Genomic DNA, 24,448 nt, shown 5'->3' on the forward strand with positions numbered 1-24,448 from the left:
GTATGTTCACTTACACTAGGCACTGTAAATTCAGTTTATCCTTTACCAGTCTGTGGAAATCAATAAGTTCAGCATGGTCACACACTTCTCAGAAGAGTTCTTCAAAACTTTAGCACTGAGTTTATAGGTGTTGTCATTACAGATATACTCTGATCGCCTCGCTAGGATACCTCACGCTTTGCCAAGTGAGCCGAGTCTTCATATTCGACTATGGGATCCTGTCCACAGATTTCTCAGGGTAAGGACATTTTGATCATATTTGTTTGTGTTATTTTGATCAGTAGCAGATGAGGAGCGCAGCAAAGATGGACAATAGCAGCTCTTCTGCAGTTTAAATGCTCTCACCTGTTAACACTGCGCTGAAAACACATGCCGGTTTCACTCTAGATGCCAAAGGCTCTGATGTGTGTGATGTGGCCACTCCCCGAGGCCGACTGAGTTTCTTATCTACCAGTTTAGTCAGTTTTCCTTTGCTGAGGTTTTGTACACACCCTTGGATAAACAAGAGATAACATGCCTTTCGGGCTGTCAGTGCCTCGGTCACGTCTCTTTTTCTCTTTACATGTAATTGTAACATTGTAAAAGTAAAAATCCCTTGTGTAGACACGGAGGAGGCAGGAATTGGCTGACGTTCAGCGTAAAATGAATGAAAAATAAAATGTAAACCGAAAACAAAAATGCTGCATATGAGCCTAAAAGAAGCAGCAGCATAAAGTCCTTTTGGTCCCTCTCTCCTGATGAACTGATGAACACATACAACCCATCATATGCTTTTATTAAAATGATGTTTGAATCGCTGTTTTGCGTATATGTTTTATTGACCAGTATCACTAAAAACGTTACAGACTTCTTGTTCCTCTGAGTAAAATCACCATCTGAGGTCGGCTGGTAAACACACAGACCAGTTTCAACTATCTAACAATGCAGACACTTAGCAATATTATTCCTTTTTAACTTCTAACACGCTGGATTACAGTGAAGTCTAATTGGCTGTAATAGTTCCCTCTGGAGATAAACAGACGTCTCTCCACTCACTGCAGACTAAAACACACACACAGGGATGGTGTGTAATCCTGAAATCCAAGGGTACGGGTTTGATTTGGACGTTGTTGGGGACAGAAAGCAGACTGTGCTCGGCTGTGCATGTCTACCAAAAACCCGATTTGTGTAAAGGAAATCCCTGAACTCAGTTTTTATGGTTTATTTTCACTCACGTTACTGTATTCCTTCACTCAAAGAACTGAATCAGTCAGAGCGGCTCCTGAATCAACATCTGATTCACTGTAAATTATCACTACTTTCAGTCTTTCTCTTTCAAGGCATGTCAAACTATGTGTTGCTGACTGTTAGTGTGGATCCGTGAGCCACTATACATGAGCCTGTACGCTAACTACTCTGCTAATGTAGACCTATATAAACACTGTTTCTCTTAATGATAAATGTAGGTCTTTCTTCATTAGTATTATTTACTTTGTCTCCTCTTGTTTTCAGGCCTTTGATGATAATAACACAGAAGGTCACTACTCTTGCCTTTCAGGTGCATGATGGTGAGAAATCATTGGGGCAATCCTTTGTGAATCTGTTGCTATAAATTTTCATATCGCTGACATCTTCAAATGTCAGTAATTAATTCAATTTAGAAAACATGACTCCTGTCTTCCTGCGTGTTTCAGGTATGAGTCGAAAGCAAGAGGAACTGAAAGACGATCAGAGGCGTCTGGCAGTACAGTATGACTTTTTCATTCTCAGCTGTAACTACATCTTACTGGGCAAAATCTGTGCTGAAATTTACTAATATTTGCTGGTTACTCGTGGCAGAAATAGCAGAAAGTCCCGGACACAAAGACAGTTACTTGCGAAAGTCATCGGTCTACACTCCATTGCCCATAATGACACCGCAAAACTATTTCTGAAAAGTTTACAAATTTATTAAAAAGGGAAAAAAAGAAAAATCACATTCCGACTCATAACTCAGGACTTAGGGTTAGACAGCGTTTACAACCTATTTCAACGTGATCAAATGAAAAAAAGTAAGGGCTGAATACTTTTGCAAGCCACTGTAACCTAAATTTAAACTTCATTAACAAATTAAACTTGAAATGTAAATTCAAACCAAAGGTAATCCTACTTGCATTTGTTTTGGGAATGACAGCTTCGCCCCACAGAATCAGATCATGTTTGTGACTAAAACAGTGATCAGTCAGTGTAAAAACAAAAGCTTTTTCAGGGAACATTGGTATTGTTGAGATAAGTCATGTTCTTCTCCACTGACCGCATGTTTTCTCCATCTACAGCTCGCGCCCGTCTCTGTTGGAGTATCTGAGCTACAATATCAATTTCCTGAGTATCTTGGTGGGCCCTTGCAGTCTCTATAAAGACTACATAGAGTTTATCAAGGGCCAGCGTGTGAAAAGAGTCCGAGACAGCAGTTCACAGCAGAACGGCTGGGATAAATTGCCTGAGCCGTCGCCTGTGGTGAGACTCACAGATTCATACAAATAATGCTTTAGAAATACAGCTATTCACACAGGACTCAGACCAACACATTAACTCATAAACAGCGATCAGTTCATTAAGAACAGCATGAATTCGGCTTGTATGTGTGTGTTCAGGGCAGTGAACATGCAAAGGAAAACTTCACCCATCAATGAAACTATTGAAACCGTCATGCCATTAAAACTCTTGATTTCCTTTCCTCTGTGAAACAAAAACTTTTTATTTTATTGTGCTTTTTTGTCAAAGCTTGACAGGCCCATGCCTCATTGTATGGAAATGAGCAGCGTTTACATTCTGATAAACTCCTTTTGTATTCCAATGAAGCAAGAAAGTCTAATGTGTTTAGAAGGACATGAGCGTGAGTATAAGATGACAGAATATCATTGCTAGGTGAAATATCCATTTACACGTGTGCTTTGTTTAATTTGTGGCATATTGGTGTGGTGTAATAATGTTGTGAGGATCAAATAACCAATGCTCAGAAAGGTTTAGGGTGATTAAACATTGCCAGCTTGTCTTGCACATTTCCCAGGAAACTTCTTGAGTGTTATTCTGTCTTCTGAGATAAATTCCCGTTGTTCTTTTACAGAGGACTGTGATTAATAAGCTTCTCGTGTGCGTCTGCTGTCTGCTCTGGTTCTTCATCATCACCAAAGCGTTCCCCATAACGTACAACGTGGACCCGCAGTTCGTCAGCGACGCCTCTTTCGTTACAAGATTGGCCTACGCGTTAATTTCCATCCAGGCTGCCAGACCCAAGTTCTACTTCGCATGGACTCTCGGTAAGCAGACGCGAGAAGAAACCTGAGACCGTGTGATTGGCTGTAAGCGGAACGTGTTATGAGTCGACGTTTTAGAACATACTGTTATTTCTTGTAATGTATTGTTGGCAGAAAAACATGGGTCTGTTCCAAAATATTAAAACTAAATGTACAGCCAAATGGCAGATACCAGGGGTCTTATAGTCATAGAGCACAATGTCTCATCAATTTAAATAAAAACAATTAAAAAAATCATGTAATAAAGATGAAGCCTGTAATTTCTGCATCACAAAATGGAATTACAAAACTAATGATGAAAAAAAGGTTTTCCCTGGTTTTCTGTCATTGGTCGGACAAACAAATGATAGTTCAATCCAAACCCACGGCATCAGCTGAGGATGTTCAAACAGATTGTTTACACACAGATTAAGCTAGGATAGGAGATATTGTGAGTTATAGTGTAAAGCACACCTGTATGCTATTAAGGATAATCATTTAAACTTTATTTTGAAAAACTTGTCTCTTGCTTACAAATCCACTGATGAATGATTGGAAATGTGTAACTTATCTAAAAGGACTAGAGCTGTACAGTAAAGGCATGTTTTTTCCACTTCCAGCGGATGCGGTCCACAATGCAGCAGGGTTTGGAGTCAGTGGTGTGAACGAGAGAGGAGAAGTGTCCTGGGACCTCGTCTCCAACGTTCACATCTGGGAGATTGAGGTTTGTTCACTACTTTTGAATAGGCCATGCAAACAGTGTATTCACTACTGCCTTGTATAATGCCACAGAAGGGCTGTGGATCTCTCAATTATAAAACAAATCTTTTCTCTGTTTGCAGACAGCAACAAGTTTTAAATCTTTTATCGACAACTGGAATATACAGACTGCTCTTTGGCTAAAACGGTTAGTTTTAAATGTTATATTTATATATTAGTCAACTGATCTGTTGCTATTGACAAGAAAATGTAAGTGGAACCAGTTTTGAACCAGTGCAGATTGTGTCCCTCAAACCAGTCAAGAGAAGGAGGAGTTTCTCCGTTATAAACATAACCAGTGTTCGCTGACAGGAGGAATGAGTCTGTTGCTGATGATATGAGGATCTCTGCTCAGGACTGATGGTCCATGAAGCCTGTACACCATCAGAGCAATGCACCGGCAGATAAAGCTAAACTAGCGACTCTGTCTGGATGCATGTGTCACTCTAAGCAAGTGTTGTAGCCCTATTTAAGAATAAACTATAGGTGACATACTCACGTCCTGGCATATGCCTGCTATACTCTGCAAACCCATAACCCGCGCTGGACCTCACGTCCACTAACTCCACTAACTCGCGCCTGGCCTCGTGTCCACTAACTCACGCTGGACCTCACGTCCACTAACTCCACTAACTCGCGATGGGCCTCACGTCCACAAACTCCACTAACTCGCGATGGGCCTCACGTCCACAAACTCCACTAACTCGCGCTGGGCTAGTGTCCACTAACTCCACTAACTTGCGCTAGGCCTCGCGCCCACTAACTCCACTAACTTGCGCTGGGCCTCGTGTCTACTAACTCGCGCTGGGCTCGTGTCCACTAACTCGCGCTAGGCCTCGCGCCCACTAACTCCACTAACTTGTGCTGGGCCTCGTGTCTACTAACTCGCGCTCGGCCTTGCGTCCACTAACTCCCTCTGGGCCTCGTGTCTACTAACTCGCGCTGGGCTCGTGTCCACTAACTCCACTAACATGCGCTAGGCCTCGCGCCCACTAACTCCACTAACTTGTGCTGGGCCTCGTGTCTACTAACTCGCGCTCGGCCTTGCGTCCACTAACTCGCTCTGGGCCTCGCGTCCACTAACTCGCGCTGGGCTCGTGTCCACTAACTCGCGCTAGGCCTCGCGCCCACTAACTCCACTAACTTGTGCTGGGCCTCGTGTCTACTAACTCGCGCTCGGCCTTGCGTCCACTAACTCGCGCTGGTCTCGCGTCCACTAACTTGCGCTGGGCCTCGTGTCTACTAACTCCACTAACTCGCGCTGGGCCTCGCGTCCACTAACTGGGCCTCGAGTCCACTATCTCGCGCTGGGCCTAGCGTCCACTAACTCCACTAACTCGCGCTGGGCCTCGTGTCTACTAACTCGCACTGGGCCTCGTGTGTACTAACTCCACTAACTCGTGCTGGTCCTCGTGTCTACTAACTCGCGCTGGGCCTCGTGTCAACTAACTCCACTAACTCGCGCTGGGCTCGCGTCCACTAACACGCGCTGGGCCTCGTGTCTACTAACTCCACTAACTCGCGCTGGGCCTCGCGTTCACTAACTCGCGCTGGGCCTTGCGTCCACTAACTGGGCCTCGCGTCAACTATCTCGAGCTGGGCCTAGCGTCCACTAACTCCACTACCTCGCGATGGGCCTCTTGTCTACTAACTCGCGCTGGGCCTCGTGTGTACTAACTCCACTAACTCGCGCTGGTCCTCGTGTCTACTAACTCGCGCTGGGCCTCATGTCTACTAACTCCACTAACTCGCGCTGGGCCTCGTGTCTACTAACTCCACTAACTAGCGCTGGTCCTCGTGTCTACTAACTCGCGCTGGGCCTCGTGTCTACTAACTCCACTAACTCGCGCTGGTCCTCGTGTCTACTAACTCGTGCTGGGCCTCGTGTCTACTAACTCGCGCCGGTCCTCGTGTCTACTAACTCGCGCTGGGCCTCGCGTCCACTAACTCGCTCTGGGCCTCGCGTCCACTAACTCGCGCTGGGCCTCGCGTCCACTAACTGGGCCATGCGTCCACTATCTCGCGCTGGTCCTCAAGTCCACTAACTCCACTAACTCGCGCTGAGCCTCGTGTGTACTAACTCGCACTGGGCCTCGCGTCCACTAACTCGCGCTGGTCCTCAAGTCCACTAACTCCACTAACTCGCGCTGAGCCTCGTGTGTACTAACTCGCACTGGGCCTCGCATCCACTAACTCGCTCTGGGCCTTGCGTCCACTAACTCGTGCTGGGCCTCGCGTCCACTAACTCGCGCTGGGCCTCAAGTCCACTAACTCGCGCTGGGCTTCACGTCCACCAACTCGCGCTGGGCCTCACGTCCACTAACTGGGCCTCGCGTCCACTACCTTGCACTGGGCCTAGCGTCCACTAACTCCACTAACTCGCGCTGGGCCTCAAGTCCACTAACTCGCGCTGGTCTCGCGTCCACTAACTTGCGCTGGGCCTCGTGTCTACTAACTCCACTAACTCGCGCTGGGCCTCGCGTCCACTAACTGGGCCTCGCGTCCACTATCTCGCGCTGGGCCTAGCGTCCACTAACTCCACTAACTCGCGCTGGGCCTCGTGTCTACTAACTCGCGCTGGGCCTCGTGTGTACTAACTCCACTAACTCGCGCTGGGCCTCGCGTCCACTAACTCGCGTTCGGCCTTGCGTCGGGCCTCGCGTCCACTAACTCGCCCTGGGCCTCGCGTCCACTAACTCGCTCTGGGCCTCGCGTCCACTAACTCGTGCTGGGCCTCGCGTCCAGTAACTCGCGCTGGGCCTCAAGTCCACTAACTCGCGCTGGGCTTCACGTCCACCAACTCGCGCTGGGCCTCGTGTCTACTAACTCCACTAACTCGCGCTGGGCCTCGTGTCTACTAACTCCACTAACTCGCGCTGGTCCTCGTGTCTACTAACTCGCGCTGGGCTTCGTGTCTACTAACTCCACTAACTCGCGCTGGTCCTCGTGTCTACTAACTCGTGCTGGGCCTCGTGTCTACTAACTCCACTAACTCGCGCTGGTCCTCGTGTCTACTAACTCGTGCTGGGCCTCGCGTCCACTAACTCGCTCTGGGCCTCGCGTCCACTAACTGGCGCTGGGCCTCGCGTCCACTAACTCGCGCTCGGCCTCGCGTCGGGCCTCGCGTCCACCAACTCGCGCTGGGCCTCGCGTCCACTAACTCGCGCTCGGCCTCGCGTCTGGCCTCGCGTCGGGCCTCGCGTCTACTAACTCGGGCTGGGCCTAGCGCCCACTAACTCGCGCTGGGCCTCACGTCCACTAACTCGCGCTGGGCCTCGCATCCATTAACTCGCGCTGGGCCTCGCGTCCACTAACTCGCGCTGGGCCTCGCGTCCATTAACTCGCGCTGGGCCTCGCGTCCACTAACTCGCGCTCGGCCTCGCGTCGGGCCTCGCGTCCACTAACTCGCGCTGGACCTCGCGTCCACTAACTCGCGCCGGCCTTGCGTCGGGCCTCGCGTCCACTAACTCGCGCTGGGCCTCGCGTCCACTAACTCGCGCTGAGCCTCGCGTCCACTAACTCGCGCTGGGCCTCGCGTCCACTAAGTCCACTAACTCGCGCTGGACCTCGCGTCCACTAACTCGCGCCGGCCTTGCGTCGGGCCTCGCGTCCACTAACTCGCGCTGGGCCTCGCGTCCACTAACTCGCGCTGAGCCTCGCGTCCACTAACTCGCGCTGGGCCTCGCGTCCACTAAGTCCACTAACTCGCGCTGGGCTTCGCATCCACAAACTCCACTAACTCGCAACCTTCGGGTTTCCAGTATGACTCTAATCATTAGGCCATGACTGCCCCCAAATTAACAACACAAGCACTGTGTGAACATTACCTGTTGTAACAGATTGGATAGGGATGTAATTTATGGAATAACCTTACCCCATGAGTGTTTGGGAGATAGTTGGGCAAGTATGAGGTGGACCTGCTTGCCTTCTGAAGATGAAGCCTCGATTCTCATGGTGCAATGCCCTAAGGGAAGATTCTTCTTAGTGTGCCACACCTTCACACCTGACATGGAATCTCAAGAATTACTTCTGTCTCAGTCCACCTGACATGAACCAATCCTATTATTGAGCATAAGAACAAAATTCTGAGAGACCCTCTTGAGCAGACACTTTCTCAGTGTCCTGTTCAAACCTCTTCGAACAGTGGCTGTAGAAACCTTTCCCCATAATGTGTTGGATTGGGCCAATCTATCTTCAGCTTCTCCACTACATAAATTCCTGTTATTAAAATATCCTGTTTCCTGTTCCTCCTCATCTCCTTGTGCTTCCTACCAGGTTACGTGACGGCATGATTAAATTAATGCCTTTTACAAAGAAAGATTGGATTCAAAATACAACAAATCTTACAAATTACACTTGAAATATTGTTAAAATTGTTATTGATTTAACTGTGAAAACTTTTTTTTTTAAATAAAAAAAATATATTTACAAGGTAGATGTAAACAAAATATTAATAGTCAAGTCATCCTCGTTTATATAGCACTTTTAACTATGTAGATTGTTTCAAAGCAGCTTTACAGAGATTAACATAATTTAAGGTAACAGAGATTGGTTTGGTTTTATAGTGGTTCTTGAAAAATGTTTTTTCCAGCTAAAGTTAGTTTTGATTGATTCACTTCCGTCTAAAGGATCATTTGTTATTAAATTAGGGGCCGCTGAGACGACACCGTTCTCTCTAAACAGACTTTAAACGTGAACCTGTGATAGACGCTGATGGCGTTCACATGCGCATTAAGAATTGATTCTATAGTTATGTGCGTTTGAATATATGTGTGCAGGTTTGTAATTCCTTACAAATCATGCCTAAACAAACTACTTGTCTATAAATTTTGATGCAGAATTTTTATTTTATCTTATCACTTTGGGTAGGTACGCGAACCGAAAAATTCCACAACGCTTTATCTGTAGAGTGGTATAGGGATCCTCCATAGGGAGAGGCTAGTTGGCACTTCAGCACTGCATTGTCATCGGGTCCAGGCGAAAGTCCTTCGTCAGATCTGGAAACGGCCTGGATCCGGCAGGCTGCGGGAAAACCTCGGGATAAACAAAGAGACTAAAATTAGCGTAGATGCCATTCTTCTTATGATGTAACGAGTACATCAGGATTTAAGGGAAGTGTTCCCAGTTCCGGCTGACCTAATCTAAGCAGCCTAATATTGAATTATAGAAGTCTATAGAGTGTTATGTGAATGCTAGGTCAAAGAGATGTGTTTTTAGTCTAGCTTTGAACTGACAGACTGTGTCTGCTTCCCGGACAATGTTAGGAAGATTGTTCCAAAGTTTTGGTGCAAATAGGAAAAGGATCTACCGCCAGCAGTCGATTTAGATATTCTAGGTATTATCAACTGGCCAGAACTTTTAGATCGCAATAGACGTGAAGGACTATAATGCGTTAAGAGCTCGCTCAAGTACTGGGGAGCTAAACCATTTAGTGCTTTGTAAGTAATCAGCAATATTTTAAAATTTATACGATGTTTAATAGGGAGCCAATGCAGTGTTGACAGAACCGGGCTAATATGGTCGTACTTCCTGGTTCTGGTAAGAACTCTAGCGGCTGCATTTTGAACTAGCTGTAGTTTGTTTATTAAGCGTGCAGGGCAACCACCCAGTAGAGCATTACAATAATCTAGCCTTGATGTCATGAACGCATGAACTAGTTGTTCCGCATTTGTCAATTAGAGCATATGACGTCATTTAGATATATTTTTAAGATGGAAAAATTTGGTTTTACAGACACTAGACAAGTGACTTTCAAATGAAAGATTGGTATCAAAGAGCACACCCAGGTTCCTAACTGACGACGAAGACTTAACAGAGCAGCCATCAACATGAGACTAGATAATGATCTGAGATGTCGTCGCTCTGCTGCAGAATTTCAACAGCATCAACATTGATTCCATGTGATAATATTAGATTAGAGTATGATTACGACAATGAGTAGGTCCTGACACGTGTTGTCTAACTCCAATAGAGTTAAGAATGTCTTTAAATGCCAATCCCATTGCATCTTTTCCATTATCTACATGTATATTAAAAACACCAACAATTAGGAATTTATCTGCAGTCAATACTAATTCTGATAGAAAGTCAGCAAATTCTTTGATAAAATATTTATGGTGCCCTGGTGGCCTGTATACAGTTGCCAGCAGAATTCTCAAACTTGATTTATCGTTTACATTATATATTTTTACATTAAGCACCAACACTTCAAAAGAAGTATATTTAAAACTAGATTTTTTAGTGGTTTTGAAAATATTACTATAAATTACAGCAACACCTCCCCCTTTGCCTTTCAGGCGAGGTTCATGTTTATAACAGTAATCGTAATATAATAGGTCAATATAAGCCTTCTTAATAAATAAATTATTATTGTGTTTCATTAGTGACAAATTTAGGGAGAGGAAAATATTCCAAAACTTACAAATGTTCCAAAATACAAAATACATGAACCTCAGGCGAGGTTCATGTTTATAACAGTAATCGTAATATAATAGGTCAATATAAGCCTTCTTAATAAATAAATTATTATTGTGTTTCATTAGTGACAAATTTAGGGAGAGGAAAATATTCCAAAACTTACAAATATTCCAAAATACAATATGATAATTATCTGCACAATTACTAGAAATGTGTACCTTGGATATTATACAATTTTTATGCATACAAAATTTTTAGAAAAAGACAAAAAAAAATTCAAGACGTTTCCAACTGGACTTTGAACCAATTCTGTAGAATGGCCTATATGGGTATTTTTTAATTATCTCATGTATGTGTATTAGCATATGTCAGTTCAGTGCCTTGTCTCACATGCTTTCATCTGTTATGCTGCAGTGTATGTCATGATCGAGCTCCGTTTCACCGCATGCCTCTCACGTTCGTGCTGTCAGCGATCTGGCATGGAGTTTACCCCGGATACTACTTTACATTCATCACTGCCATACCCATCACCTTAGCAGCTCGCACTGTGAGTCTCACACACACACACACACACACACACACACACACACACACACACACACACACACACACACACACACAGACACACACACACACACACACACACACACACACACACACACACAGACACACACACACACACACACACACACACACACACACACACACAAATAAATCCAGGTTTATTATGCTACTGTCACTTTAAGACCTGCCACTGCTGCTCGAAGCGTATCTGACAAGCATCCCATTTTATCGCAATTCTTTACGTTCATTTAAACTGTGCTTACAAGAATACTCGACAAAACATCAACAAATTCAATACTCAACATGTTGCCTCTCTGAAATCTTACCAGATAAATCATCAAAATAAAAGTAATTTTACAGAACAATTTGATTTGCCTTGTTGTCTTCTTACCATTGTATTTGGCCTGCAAGGGATTTTTTTTTTTTAGCTTTGTCAGTTGAAGTTTAGTAGTCATTTTTCATTTCTCCACACATTTATATAAATCTCTTTATTACTAATTGTTCTCAGCCACACCTGCCACTCACTCACTATTGCCTTATGTTTTGGTTTGATGTAATCAGGTGCGCAGAAACTTCCGGGAGTATTTCTTGTCTTCTCGCCAGCTAAAGATCTGCTATGATGTTGTGACCTGGGCTGCCACTCAGATGACCATCTGCTACACTGTAATGCCTTTCCTTCTGCTGGCCATCAAACCCACCATGCAGTATTACAGGTAAATTCTCAGTTAATCAATTTGGCATAAAATCTGGTCCACATTGCAGCTTGTTCTGGTCAAGAACTGCCCATGAAGAAGGGAAGGTGATATCTAGCCAACATTTTAAATTAGTTCTGTCAGTACCACTATCGTCACTGATGATTGACAATTAGCATAAAGTTTGGATTGGATTGGATATGGTTCTGTTCTCGGCAGCCTAGCATGGATAAGAGCAGGGAGGGCAGCAATAACCTCACTTAACACCACGGTAAACCGAACAGAACCAAAATAAAGGTATAGCAGATTTAATAAATGTTCAATAATTTAACATACAACATAATTCAAGAAAAAAATAGTCTGATTCGAAGAGGAATATCAGAAGGTCAAGTCCTCACTGGACGAGAGGAGGAGCTAGGGATGGAGGAGGGAAATTAGCTCCTGAGTAACACGATAAAGCTGCTGATAATACTGAATGGACCTTATATTGGGATGCTGTGATAGGTTTATATTCCTACAGGTATGCGTGGATCAGCTGAGAGTTAGCTGATGCAAACTTCACTGATGCGACCTGCCAGAACTAATGCTATGCTTGATTTGTTTTTTTTAATGCAAGTTTTGGGGGTGGGTAAAACTGAAATCGTACCACAATAAAGTCTTTTGAATAACTGTACAGTAGTCCCAATAAATGATTCTACAGATGACACAAGTAACTGTTTGTAGACTTTGTGTTCCACATTTCCATCGATGCAGAAGTAATAAGTACGGTTGCTTGGTTTCTGTTTTTGGATTGTCACCCTGGGAAGTCTCGCCTGCCACACAACAGCAGTACTTTAAACATCAATTGATTTAAATATCAGATATCTCCTCTGTTGCAATTACCTCAAAGTAAAATAGATTTGATTAATATTAATTATAAATATGTATTTATAGGCCCAGATTAAGAACACACAGGGCTATTGCAAACCCACGGGCCCCTTCATCTTAGTGCCACAACATTTTCTACAGCTGGACTGAATCTTTTTTTTTTTTTTTTTTATAAATGATAAATAAATTAAGATGCTTTGTTTAAATGAGCGAGTATATTAGCGTGTTTTACATTCCTGTTTTCTGTAGAACTGCTTTTTAGCTGAATTAAACTAATTTCAAATTTGATCTTTACACAGAGTTATTAAACCTAACTGAATAAACACGATTGAGCTGAACAAAGAGCTGCTTTACATCAGAATTGCTCAAAGGGAACTCTCTGCAGTTCCAGAAGGACAACAGAGAGATCCCAGGAGGGGATGAGTTGTGGCCTGGGAGGGTTTAGCCTCCTGGCGCCTCTCAGAAACCTGCTGATCAGGTCGTACTTTCCGAGGGACCTGTTCTCGCCCTCGCACCACTCAGCGAACAGACTCCACTTCAAATAATAAGCTGGCTTGAGTGTAAGGGTTAGGGTTAGTGTCTTCCGCCACCAGAGGAAGGCCACTTAAGTCCCGTCCAGAAGCCACACGTGGAGGTTCTAGAGGTCCGGATGCGGGTGTGATATAGTGCCCCGTGCCTCTAAAAGAAGGTTTCTCTTCAGGGGAATTGCGGGGCGCATCAGGTCTGAGAACCAGGTCCGGATGGGCCTGTAAGCAAACAGGTCTTCCTGGACTTCCCCAAATTGACCGACATGCCACGGGAGCTCACGCTGGCCTGGTTGTTGATGTATGCAACCGTCACAGAGTTATGCGTCTTGACCAATACAAGCTTGCCCTGGAGCACAGCGAGCAGCACATAAACTACTGTGTGTACAGGGATTGGTTATGATGGAGCGGAGAAACGTGATTGGTGGACCTGCTGATGCACCGCAATAAAAGGGCGTCGCTGTCCGAAGATGGCGAGCTCATTCTGTCGTTGGCCTTGTGTCGTCGAGAGATCCGGATTCCTCCTCCTGTCGAGAGATCCCAAACCTTTCAGACTGTGTCTTTAGCCTCGAATTAGGAATTAGGATATAATACGAATGGACAAATGATAAAGCTTGGGTTGCTGAATATTTGATCCCTTACTTCTAAAGCACTTATTGTTAATGATATGATTACAGATTATAACCTAGATTTTTTTTCTTTCTTTTTTCCTCATTTATATAGCGCTTTTAACAATGTAGATTGTTTCAAAGCAGCTTTACAGAGATAAACATATAATTTAAGGTAACAGAGATTGGTTTGGTTGTATAGTGGTTCTTGAAAAATGTTTTTTCCAGCTAAAGTTAGTTTTGATTGATTCACTTCCGTCTAAATGATCATTTGTTATTAAATTAGGGGCCGCTAAGACGACACCGTTCTGTGCCAGCCATTTTTCCTTCCGACCAAAATTTCGTTATTTCAAATGTAGCCGCGTTGCGCGTGGTAAGCACGCTCATAATCCGCCGGAGCCACCACAACATTGCCCAACATCAAATGGCAAACGTAATGCAAGCGGAACGAAACTGCTCGTTATTATGTGGTTGACGGACCGTTTATCAGTTTGGACCAAACCAGCGCGAGCCGATCTTGATCAAGCGACACTGTTACTACACAGCGCTAATAAGAGATCAAGTAAAGGAAGAATTTGAATTTGCCACAGAAGTAATAACATTGCTGCGAGATCTAGTGAGAAACATTCACATTTCTCCGTTATTAACGGATCAAACAGCACTGACGTGGAAACCAGGAAGAAACATTGTGCCATGAATTAACTATCCAGTTTCCACAGATTAGCAACATTCACCATGGATATACTGTAGTAACACTAACTGCAACCATGGAAGTTTGGCAGGAATAGTAGGCCTATAATGCCTTCAAGTAATATTACGTTGGTTTTATTTTGACATTATGAATACAATTGCTGCCCTCAAACTAATCTGAACTAAAATAAACCTTTATTTATAACTACTACAATATTGCATTTAATTTTTTCCAAGGAGCTGTTTTGTTTTATATGCTCCTAAGAAGAGTCAATTATAGCTCCAGAATTGCTCAAAGAAAAACAAATATCAATCATACTTTATAATGTTAGTTTTCATTTTAAAAAAGAATAAAAAAATTTAAATCAAGGAAATTACCAAAAACCTAAAACCTGGCAAACAGTAAATTCTAACAACATAGGGCTATTTAGATAAACAAATTTTTTTTTTAAACAGCAAATTTCTGTTTAATAAAGCGCTCAGATTTCGCTTTTCTTTTGCGCTTCAGTGTCGCCGTACCCTAGACACTGTCACCTTTTTTACTCTGAGGAGTTTGCAGGTCTGAAACAGTGCTGCTTAATATTTTTTATAACCTGTGTTACAAAGATGTGCTGTGTATGACAGAAAACTGGCTAAAACCAGACGATTACATTACTTTAAATGAGTGCACCCCCCAAGATTACTGTTATAAACATGAGCATCGTCTGAAAGGCAAAGGGGGAGGTGTTGCTATAATTTATTGTAATATCTTCAGAATTACTGAGAAGTCTAGTTTTAAATATAATTATTTTGAAGTGTTGGTGCTTAATGTAACACTATCTAGTTTAAATGATAAATCACATTTAAGATTTGTGCTGGCTACTGTATACAGGCCACCAGGGCACCATACAGACTTTATCAAAGAATCGAGTTGAGTACTGGCTGCAGATAAAGTCCTAATTGTTGGTGATTTTAATTTACATTTAGATAACTAAAAAGATGCACTGGGATTGGCACTTAACTCTATTGGAGTTAGACGACACGTCAGGACCTACTCATTGTCGTAATCATACTGTAGATCTAATATTATCTCATGGAATCAATGTTGATGCTGTTGAAATTCTGCAGCAGAGCGATGACATCTCAGTTCATTATCTAGTCTCGTGCAAACTTCATTTATCCAAGGCTGCAAAGTAGTGTTGTCACGATACTAGAATTTCTAACTTCGATACGATACCTTGAAAAATATCGATATTCGATACCATTTTCGATACCACAGAGAAAAAAACTGCCACAATATTAAGGGGGTCTTTTTTTTATTTAAAGCTAAATATTACAAGTCTAGAACATGACAATGAGGAATATTTTACATGAACAAAAATGTCCTGAGTTCTATCTGTTAATATTTTTTCATTGGACCAGAGCTAACATGATCCGTTGTGTTTTTATTACCTACTGTTATCAAAGATTAAAATATACTGTAACAAATGCATTGGTCATCGGTCATAAATGCTGGTTAATACATTAACTTAATTTGATGAACAGATTTAAACGCAAACGTGTGTGCATCACACGCGGAAACAATGCTCACTGGATCAGCATCTAGTCAAGTTACCTTTATTTATATATTGCTTTTAATAATACAGATTGTGTCGAAGCACTTAACTGTATCAAATTGGAGGATAGAGTGTCAGTAATGTATAATAATAAGGTTAAACATTCAATTTTCAGTTAAAGGCATTTCATTATTGAATTCAGAGATGCCATTGTCTAGCTCAGTTTAGTTTAATTAGTATATGTGTAATCAAATTGATGATAATCGCTAATGAAGGCAAATTGCAGAATTAAATAATAATTTTTGAATAAAGTTAAACAGACACAAGTTAATTTACATCTGACCACAGTTACAATATTTACTTGTCTACGATTCCTCAGTCAGATTATGTTAACTTTAAGAATTACAGTGAAAAAACGAAACACAGTGAAAAAACGAAACACAGACTCATATCAACAACAATACTAGGCCATCTTGGTTAATGTTTCAGAAAAGTTAAAATGAGAAGAGTTACAGTGTTTTAGGATGTTTTTAGCAGTGGTGCAGGTCTGTCCAAAAAACAAACACCCCTGATGCTGAGCATATGCTTGCTAAATGGTACCCCTGGAGCCAATTCCTTAAATGTTTTCATCTATAAAATTATTTTACAAAATGAGTGATGAGAGGGATATTGATAGTCAAACAATCTTTTGGGTGCCCGCAGCCCGCTCGCAGTGTGAAGCGCGTGTCCGCGCTATTCTCCGACATGCCCGCTCGCGGTGTGTAGCGCGTGTCCTGTCCACGCCATTCTCCGACTCCGACATGCCCGCTCGCGGTGTTCTTTATCAATCAACCAAAGCCGGTCGCGGGGACGCCGCACTCGCCATCTTTCCAATCACTTTTGCTATTTAACCAGAGCGAATGAGACGAGTGCGTCACGTGTGGTGTTTGTCAACGCGCCTTAGGAGACAAGTGAAAGTGACTGCTCGGCTAGTATTGGTGTATCGATACTTCGGGAAATTAGTATTGGTACCGTTCAGATATTTCAGTATCGATATTTATCGAAATATCGATATTTTTGACAACACTACTGCAAAGCCGACTCTGTGTTACAAATATGTTAAACCTATCACTTCTGCCACTAAAGATTGCTTTATAAATAATCTTCCTGATCAGTTTCATCATCTCAGCATCCCAGATAGCTTTGAAGAACTTGATATTGGGACAGAAACTTTTGACTGTCTCTTTTCCAGCACTTTAGACACAGCTCCTTTGCGCTTAAAGAAGATTAAAGAAAATAGTCCTACGCCGTGGTACTAGTGGTTCATGAACGGTTTGTTCATTTTGAACAAATCTTTAATATGACTCGGGACTACCGAGTTGTCTCAGAGAGTGATTCGTTCATTTTGTGTTGACCGCGCATGCGTGCAACATCGCATAAGGTACATGAAGTCACGACAGAAATTATTAGTTAATCTTTTGCGAGTCTCGAGTCTTCGGGTTCGGGACGGGTCCGAGTCTTTTGTTCTTCCTGTCAGTCCCATAGAGACTATGCTGTTAGTACCGGAAAGAGAAATGATTAGTTCGTCTGGTTCGGGTTCGGCCGGGTCCGAGTCTTTCATTCTTCCTGTCAGTCCAATAGAGACTATGCTCTCAGTACCAAAAAGAGAAATGATTAGTTCATCTCTTCGGTTTCGAGTCGTTTGAAACAGTAGATTCTCCGCCCAGCCCTCCTCCAGGGGAAGGAGTGGTGAAATCACCCCCTTCTGGGTCAGAGCTGGTCTCTCCATCTCTGGGTCGCCCGTCTCAGGGCTGCTTCGGCGTTTGTTTGGAGGGTTTAGTGGCAGCCTAGTACTGGCTGTATCGGCTTGCTGTGGCAGGGCCAGAACAGGTGTAGACGCCGCACAGAGACGACCTCGGTGACCAGCAGACTGGGGGCTGGCCCTCAATATTAATTCAATTAAATTAAATTCAAATTTATTTGTATAGCACTTTTCACAATACATATTGTTTCAAAGCAGCTTTACAGAAAGTGCGTTTCAGAAATGTACATAGAAAAAATACAGTTAATTAATCATGTAATAATTTAGGGCATAACATATCGCCGGCGTTGAGTCGTCTCTTCATAGGCGTCGACTCATCTCTTCACAGGCGTTAGTCATCTCATCGCAGGTGTTGGGGGATCTGAAGTCTCCGTGAGAGGCTGGATACAAACTGGAGCTGACGAACACTATTTACCTACAACAGCAGATAACAGCAGAAAAGCAGATGGGAGATAATTAGCATAGCTGCTGTTCATAATATTAATGCATTCGATCTGATTCAACAGTGGTATAAAAGCTAAGCATTATGTGAATGCTTGGCTAAAGAGATGCGTCTTTAATCTAGTTTTAAACTGGGACAGCGAGACTGAGTCTCGAACAATATCAGGAAGGCTGTTCCAGAGTTTAGGAGCTAAATGTGAGAACGCCCTCCCTCCTTTAATGGACTTTGAAATCTTAGGAATGACCAGAAGCCTCGAATTTAGTGATCTTAAAGAACGCGATGGATTGTAGGGCGATAGAAGGTCTATTAAATACACAGGAGCCAAACCATTCAGGGCTTTATAGGTCAGTAGTAATACTTTGTAATTGATACGGAACTTAATAGGTAACCAGTGTAGAGATGATAAAATTGGTGTTATATGATCATATTTTCTTGACCTAGTAAGAACTCTAGCAGCTGCATTTTGCACTAACTGTAGCTTGTTTATTGAGGATGCAGGACAGCCAGCTAATAAAGCATTACAGTAATCTAGTCTCGAGTTCATGAATGCATGAACTAACTTTTCTGCATCAGAAACAGATAGTTACGTAGCTTAGCAATGTTTCTAAGGTGGAAAAAGGCTGTTCTTGTAACATATGAAATATGATTTTCGAAAGACAAGTTGTCGGTCTAGTATAACACCCAGGTCTTTTACTGAACTGGATAAAGTAACAGGACATCCTTCTAAATTAAAGTTGTATTGTACAAGGTTTCGTGGGTAGTTGTTTGGACCAATAAGTAATACCTCCGTTTTATCTGAATTTAATAGCAGGAAATTACATGTCATCTAGCATTTTATATCTTTGAGACATTCTGTCAATTTAGATGAGTTAGTGATTTCATCTGGTCGTGATGAAATATATAACTGAGTGTCATCAGCATAACATTGGAAATTAATTCCATGTTTTCTTATAATATTACCAGGTGGCAGCATATATATTGAGAATAGCAGAGGGCCTAACACCGATCCTTGCGGTACTCCATAGTCTACTGACGTTATCTTCGATTTTACCCCATTTAAACAGACAAAATGGTAACGGTCTGATAAGTACAATCTAAACCAGCTTAATGCCTGTCCCTGAACACCAGTGTAGTTTTGTAGTCGATCCAAGAGTATTTTATGATCGATAGTGTCGAACGCAGCGCTAAGATCGAGTAGAAATAGTATTGAGATTAGAGCCCGACCGATATATCGGCGGGCCGATATTATCAGCCGATTTTAGGCATTTTCCTAACTATCGGTATCGGCATTTATAATGGCCGATAAATGAATATTTAAAAAAATGCGGTGTGGTGATTCATGTAAGGGTGCGCTGCCAATAAAGCACCTAAAAGCTGTCACAAGAACTGGCAAAAGTAATGATTATGAATACAACAAATATAGCAAGGAGACATTTTAATTGTTTATTAATAAACTAGTGTTTTCAGTCAGTGTCAGCCAAAGATGAAGTTGACGATGCTGACTCGCGATCTTCAGTGAACGCGCGAAAGAGAGAAATGCACATTTCATACGATTACATGAGTCTGTCTGTCTTTCGTTTTGAATTGTTCTGTTTAAAAGTAGACATTTCAATATAGATATATTTCAATTCTCAGGTCTATACGCTGAGTTTCGGTTCATGAGACGAGCTCCAGTTCACCCGCAGGCGCCTCCGTGTCGAGATTATCTATCGTCTGCTAAATGTACTTCTTATAAATTAAATGCAAGGCAAATGGTTGATGAAACATTGATTAAAATTAAGATACAATTAATACAAAACGAAATTCACTTTGAAACGAAAGGTTTTGTGCTTTCTGTTTGATGTCTATGTGAAAGTTTCAAAGCATATTTTAGTGCCGCTTTCAGAGCGCTCACGTCCGTAGTGCTGAACTGTCGCGTCTGTAACATTGTTTTTTCCTCATAAATGCGAACACGAAAAATAAAATAAAATAAAATGAATATTTTATGTAGCCTGTGGAGACTGAGAGCCAACCCTTCTTCATCCGGTGGGTAGTAGCCTACTTGTGATTTGCGCAGTGTAATTCACAGAATTGATTTCTCTGCTACAAGCCTCTGTCACGTATTGTGTGAGCTTGTGACTATTGCAAGCGCGCAGCTGAGAAGTCCTGATTATATTGTCTGCTATATTTAGGCCTACTTCTTATTTATTAAGGCAATTGGTTGATGAAACATTGATTAAAATGCGTGGCGCGAGCGATCTCCGACAGTAAACTGATTCTGCTTTGTCTCGGGTAAACAGCTGTTGCGACGCGAGCAGTAACGGCCATGTAGACACCGTGTTAAAGCTCATTCTGCCTGATAACGCTACGTTACAACATCAAGCAATATTCCAAAAATTTATATAATTATAACACTTTATATAGGGCCATTTTGCATTAAGAGTAGCCTAGTTTCACGTTTAGTACATTTTGCTTACTAATTATTTAAAATAGTATAAAAGTACTGTACATGTAATTAAAAACGTTTTCATTATGATATTATTAATTTTACTTTAGTAATAAGATCTGAGTTCTTCCTCCACTGGTAGGGTTAGAGGAATTAAGAGTAAAAATAGAAGATAATAAGGTTTTGTCAGTGACACTTTTTATATATATATTGATACAAGTTATGACTAAATTAAAAGACAAAGTCGTTAGTGAAGATTATGCAACAGTATTTAGAATATAATAGAATAGAATATAATATAACATGCAATGCAAACTAGTTTGGTTACAGCTCAGCTGTATAATTCTCATTCTATCATTCCCCCTGCCTCCATTACATATCTGTGTCACACAAGTGTTTGATTACCACAAAACTTGTTTATAAAATATATTTATTCTGTTTATAGCTCATGTGTAAAGTACCCATCAAAAGTTTGTACACACCAATAGGAAAGTGTCCAAACTTTTGACTGGTATACTGTACTATAATACACAAATAATATTGCTACTGTATTATAATATACACATAAATAATATCGGCCGATATATCGGTATCAGCTTTTTTTACTCCCTAATATCGGTATCGGCATCGGCCCCCAAAAATCCATATCGGTCGTGCTCTAATTGAGATACAGCCTTGGTCAGAAGCTAAAAGTAAATCATTTGCAATTTTAACTAGCGCAGTTTCTGTGCTATGATGCGGTCTGAATCCCGACTGAAATTTTTCATATATCTCATTTTATTGCAAGAAAGAGCACAATTGAGCGGACACAACTTTTTCTAGTATTTTAGACATAAATGGAAGATTTTGGGGGCAGTGGTATTGTGCCAGGGCACGATGGGTTAGATGGCCTCTGTCTGGTTCTGGACTGCCGAGAACTGTTGGGTTAATTCCTCGACAGTGTTGCAGAAGAGGCCGGCTTGCGAGAAATCGCACTTTGAAGAAAGCGCTATCGCCCGGGTGCTTGACTAAACATGACATGCAGCAGGAGTTGGTCTGGTCCGTCAGAAGAGCTCCCACTGTAACCCTCAGGTCTCCCTGAGTGCCAACCATTGCAGCCCTGTGCAGAGGAACCGGCTGGGTAGCAATAGAGTAGGCCCACCGTTCACGAGGAAGGAGAGTCGCGATGTCGCCAAGGTCATATTCTCACAATGAGGACATGAACCAGCATGCTGTGGCCCAGCCATGTATTACAGCAATTGACAGTAATAATAAGTAATAATAACAACATATTAAGTGTATATGATTATGTTTATTAAAATCATAAATAGCCTTATTTGGACATTACTTGTCACTCTCCCTAAAGCCCTTACCTACACTGTCCCCTAAGCCTACCTGATCAACACTTAATTCCCACTATTAAACACCCGTTAGGCACTTTATTTCTTTATTACTTGTCAAATATTTTATTTTAAATAAAATTCTCTTCGAGCTGAAATGTCATGGGAAAAGAGAGAATGAGTTATATTCTATATTCTAATATTCAAACTCGCAAACTAACGGCACCCGTCTTACTCTTAACACCACTGATCCTGTTAACAGACAGGTTTTCTTGTAGTTTTCTTTGCCTCAATCAGCCAATGGTGGGCGGATATAGCGTAAATAGCCTCTGCCAACAAGGTGGGGGATTTGCACTGGTATAAATTAAGTTTATCAGTACATTTGAAGGTATTTTCTTTTCTATTTTTGTGAAAAATGTGTTTCTGCACATTTCTCCAGAGAGAAATATCCTTCAAGTGCAAAAATATCTAAATTCATGTTTATTTTAGGGCATAATGTGACTATCTTTTATTCTCTTTTTATGTTGTTGGATGATATCACTTTCTGGATGTTGTTTGTGCTGGTAATGATTATCTCATGGTTTCTTCTCTGTCCTTCAGATCGATGTACTTTCATGTGCACGTCATCAGTATTCTGGCTGTGATCCTCTTACCCAGCAAACCCAGGGGCTTCAAGCCTGAAAGACTTGACCAGCATTCGAACAATAATGTGAAGGAGGACTGAACCCTTCTTGTGTGTGTGTGTGTGTGTGTGTGTGTGTGTGTGTGTGTGTGTGTGTGTGTGTGTGTGTGTGTGTGTGTGTGTGTGTGTGTGTGTGTGTGTGTGTGTGTGTGTGTGTGTGTGTGTGTGTGTGTGTGTGTGTGTGTGTGTGTGTGTGTGTGTGGACTGAGAGACCAGAGGCACTGACAGACAAAGGCTACTTTGTGTGAACAAAATTAAAAAAGAGCTGGTCTGGGTATTCACTTGCTCACAGGCCAGCGCTGAGCCGTACACAAACACACACATATACCACACCAGAGACGCACTCTATTCAAACTAAAAACACCCACAGAACCAGCTGGAGAACGAATAAGGGAACACACAGTTTGAGTAGTGCTGTACTCACTATGAGGGAAATATGTGACACTTTTACTAAGTAAATAAATGCTGCCCATTTTAATAGACTTTTAAAATAGTTTAACACAATATTTCCTAATTTATTTTGGATATATTGCATGATCACTTTATACTGATGCCGAGAGAGAATTGTTTGATTTGTTTTTCTTTTTTATAAAGATAAAGTGAATTGATATTTTATACTAATGTGTAAATAATAATGTCTTTAATAATATATTAGTTTTGTGGTGTTAAGATGTCCATTTTCAGTAAAATTACAGTGTAGTAAATATATAATGGCTATGAATAATAAATACTGCTGCATATATTAACTGAAGAATAGTCAAATTAGAATGACTGTTGTGGAAGGTGATGCCTAAATAAAGAGGTTTGTGAATGAATTAATGAGCATTGAATTTGTACACTGCCTAGATTTACTAAACATGATTTAACAAACAACTAGGATATCATTTGACTCTAAGCAAGGTCACGCTCTTTCAGTTTTTCACTGCACAACATCAGAAGGATCAGCACAACTTCTCATCCAGGACCTGGTCATTTCTAAGCTGGACTTTCATCATGTGTAATCAAATGGTCTTCAATGAGCTCAAGAGGAATCCCTAACAATGGCTCTGTGAGCACCGTGTCCTGCTGACTCTTATTGATTAAAAAAAGTCTTCTATGTAAAGCAATTAGCTCAAAAGAGAAATACAGTATGTGTAAATAATAAACATTAGTCCCCAACAAAGCAAGCCAAAAGACAATGGTAACAAAGGCGAAAAAGGCGACAGTGAAGGAACCAAAACTCCATCATTTACAGAATGGAGAAAAAAACCTTGGGAGAACCCAGACTCAGTCTCAGTCCTCCTCTGGCCAACGATCGAACAGTGTATGATTATGATTTAGGCAGCATTATAGGTCAGAAATCAGACTGGATCAGAACTTTCTCAATATTTATCCAGTTCATCTGGTTGGGTTCGGAGTCATCACGCCGGTATGGAGAGTTTGTTGAGGTTTCCAGGCGAAGGTCCTTCATCAGATCTGGATATGGCCTGGATCCGGCGGTTTGCGGTAAACCTCGGGATAAACAGAGAGACTAATATTAGTGTAGACTCAATCCTTCTTATGATGTACAAAGTACGTCAGGATTTATGGAAAGTGTTCCTGGTTCCGACTGATCTAAACTATGCAGCCTAACATTGAATTATAGAAGATTTAGCAATAGATGTAAAGGACTATAATGCGTTAAGAGCTCTCTCAAGTACTGGGGAGCCAAACCATTTAGTGCTTTATAAGTAATCAGCTGGTTCTGGTAAGAACTCTAGCAGCTGCATTTTGGACCATTAAGTGTGCAGGGCAACCACCCAGTAGAGCATTACAATAATCTAGCCTTGATGTCATGAACATATTAACTAATTGTTCTGCATTTTTAATTAAGAGCATATGACGTAATTT

General features: G+C 41.9%; 1 protein-coding gene across 5 annotated transcripts in view; it reads left to right on the forward strand.

Annotated features, from left to right (window-relative positions):
• Positions 1–23,394, forward strand: part of mboat1 (membrane bound O-acyltransferase domain containing 1) — a 28,406-nt gene extending 5,012 nt beyond the window's left edge. For 2 of the 5 annotated variants that reach the window (XM_077240207.1, XM_077240209.1), the window contains 10 exons: positions 143–238; positions 1,492–1,547; positions 1,641–1,728; positions 2,295–2,475; positions 3,086–3,278; positions 3,875–3,978; positions 4,097–4,161; positions 10,845–10,977; positions 11,556–11,707; positions 22,498–23,394. In XM_077240207.1, coding sequence (XP_077096322.1) covers positions 143–238; positions 1,492–1,547; positions 1,641–1,728; positions 2,295–2,475; positions 3,086–3,278; positions 3,875–3,978; positions 4,097–4,161; positions 10,845–10,977; positions 11,556–11,707; positions 22,498–22,621 — 1,192 coding nt within the window. In that variant the 3' untranslated portion in view covers positions 22,622–23,394. The remainder of the gene's footprint in view (positions 1–142; positions 239–1,491; positions 1,548–1,640; positions 1,729–2,294; positions 2,476–3,085; positions 3,279–3,874; positions 3,979–4,096; positions 4,162–10,844; positions 10,978–11,555; positions 11,708–22,497) is intronic. The other 3 variants (XM_077240208.1, XM_077240210.1, XR_013206747.1) reach the window with 2 other exon arrangements.
• Positions 23,395–24,448: the final 1,054 nt, after the last annotated feature.

The sequence above is a fragment of the Siphateles boraxobius genome, unplaced genomic scaffold (assembly GCF_051911475.1).
Source record: "Siphateles boraxobius isolate OS27281-9 unplaced genomic scaffold, OSU_SipBor_1 221, whole genome shotgun sequence".
In the NCBI taxonomy this organism is placed as follows: domain Eukaryota; kingdom Metazoa; phylum Chordata; class Actinopteri; order Cypriniformes; family Leuciscidae; genus Siphateles; species Siphateles boraxobius.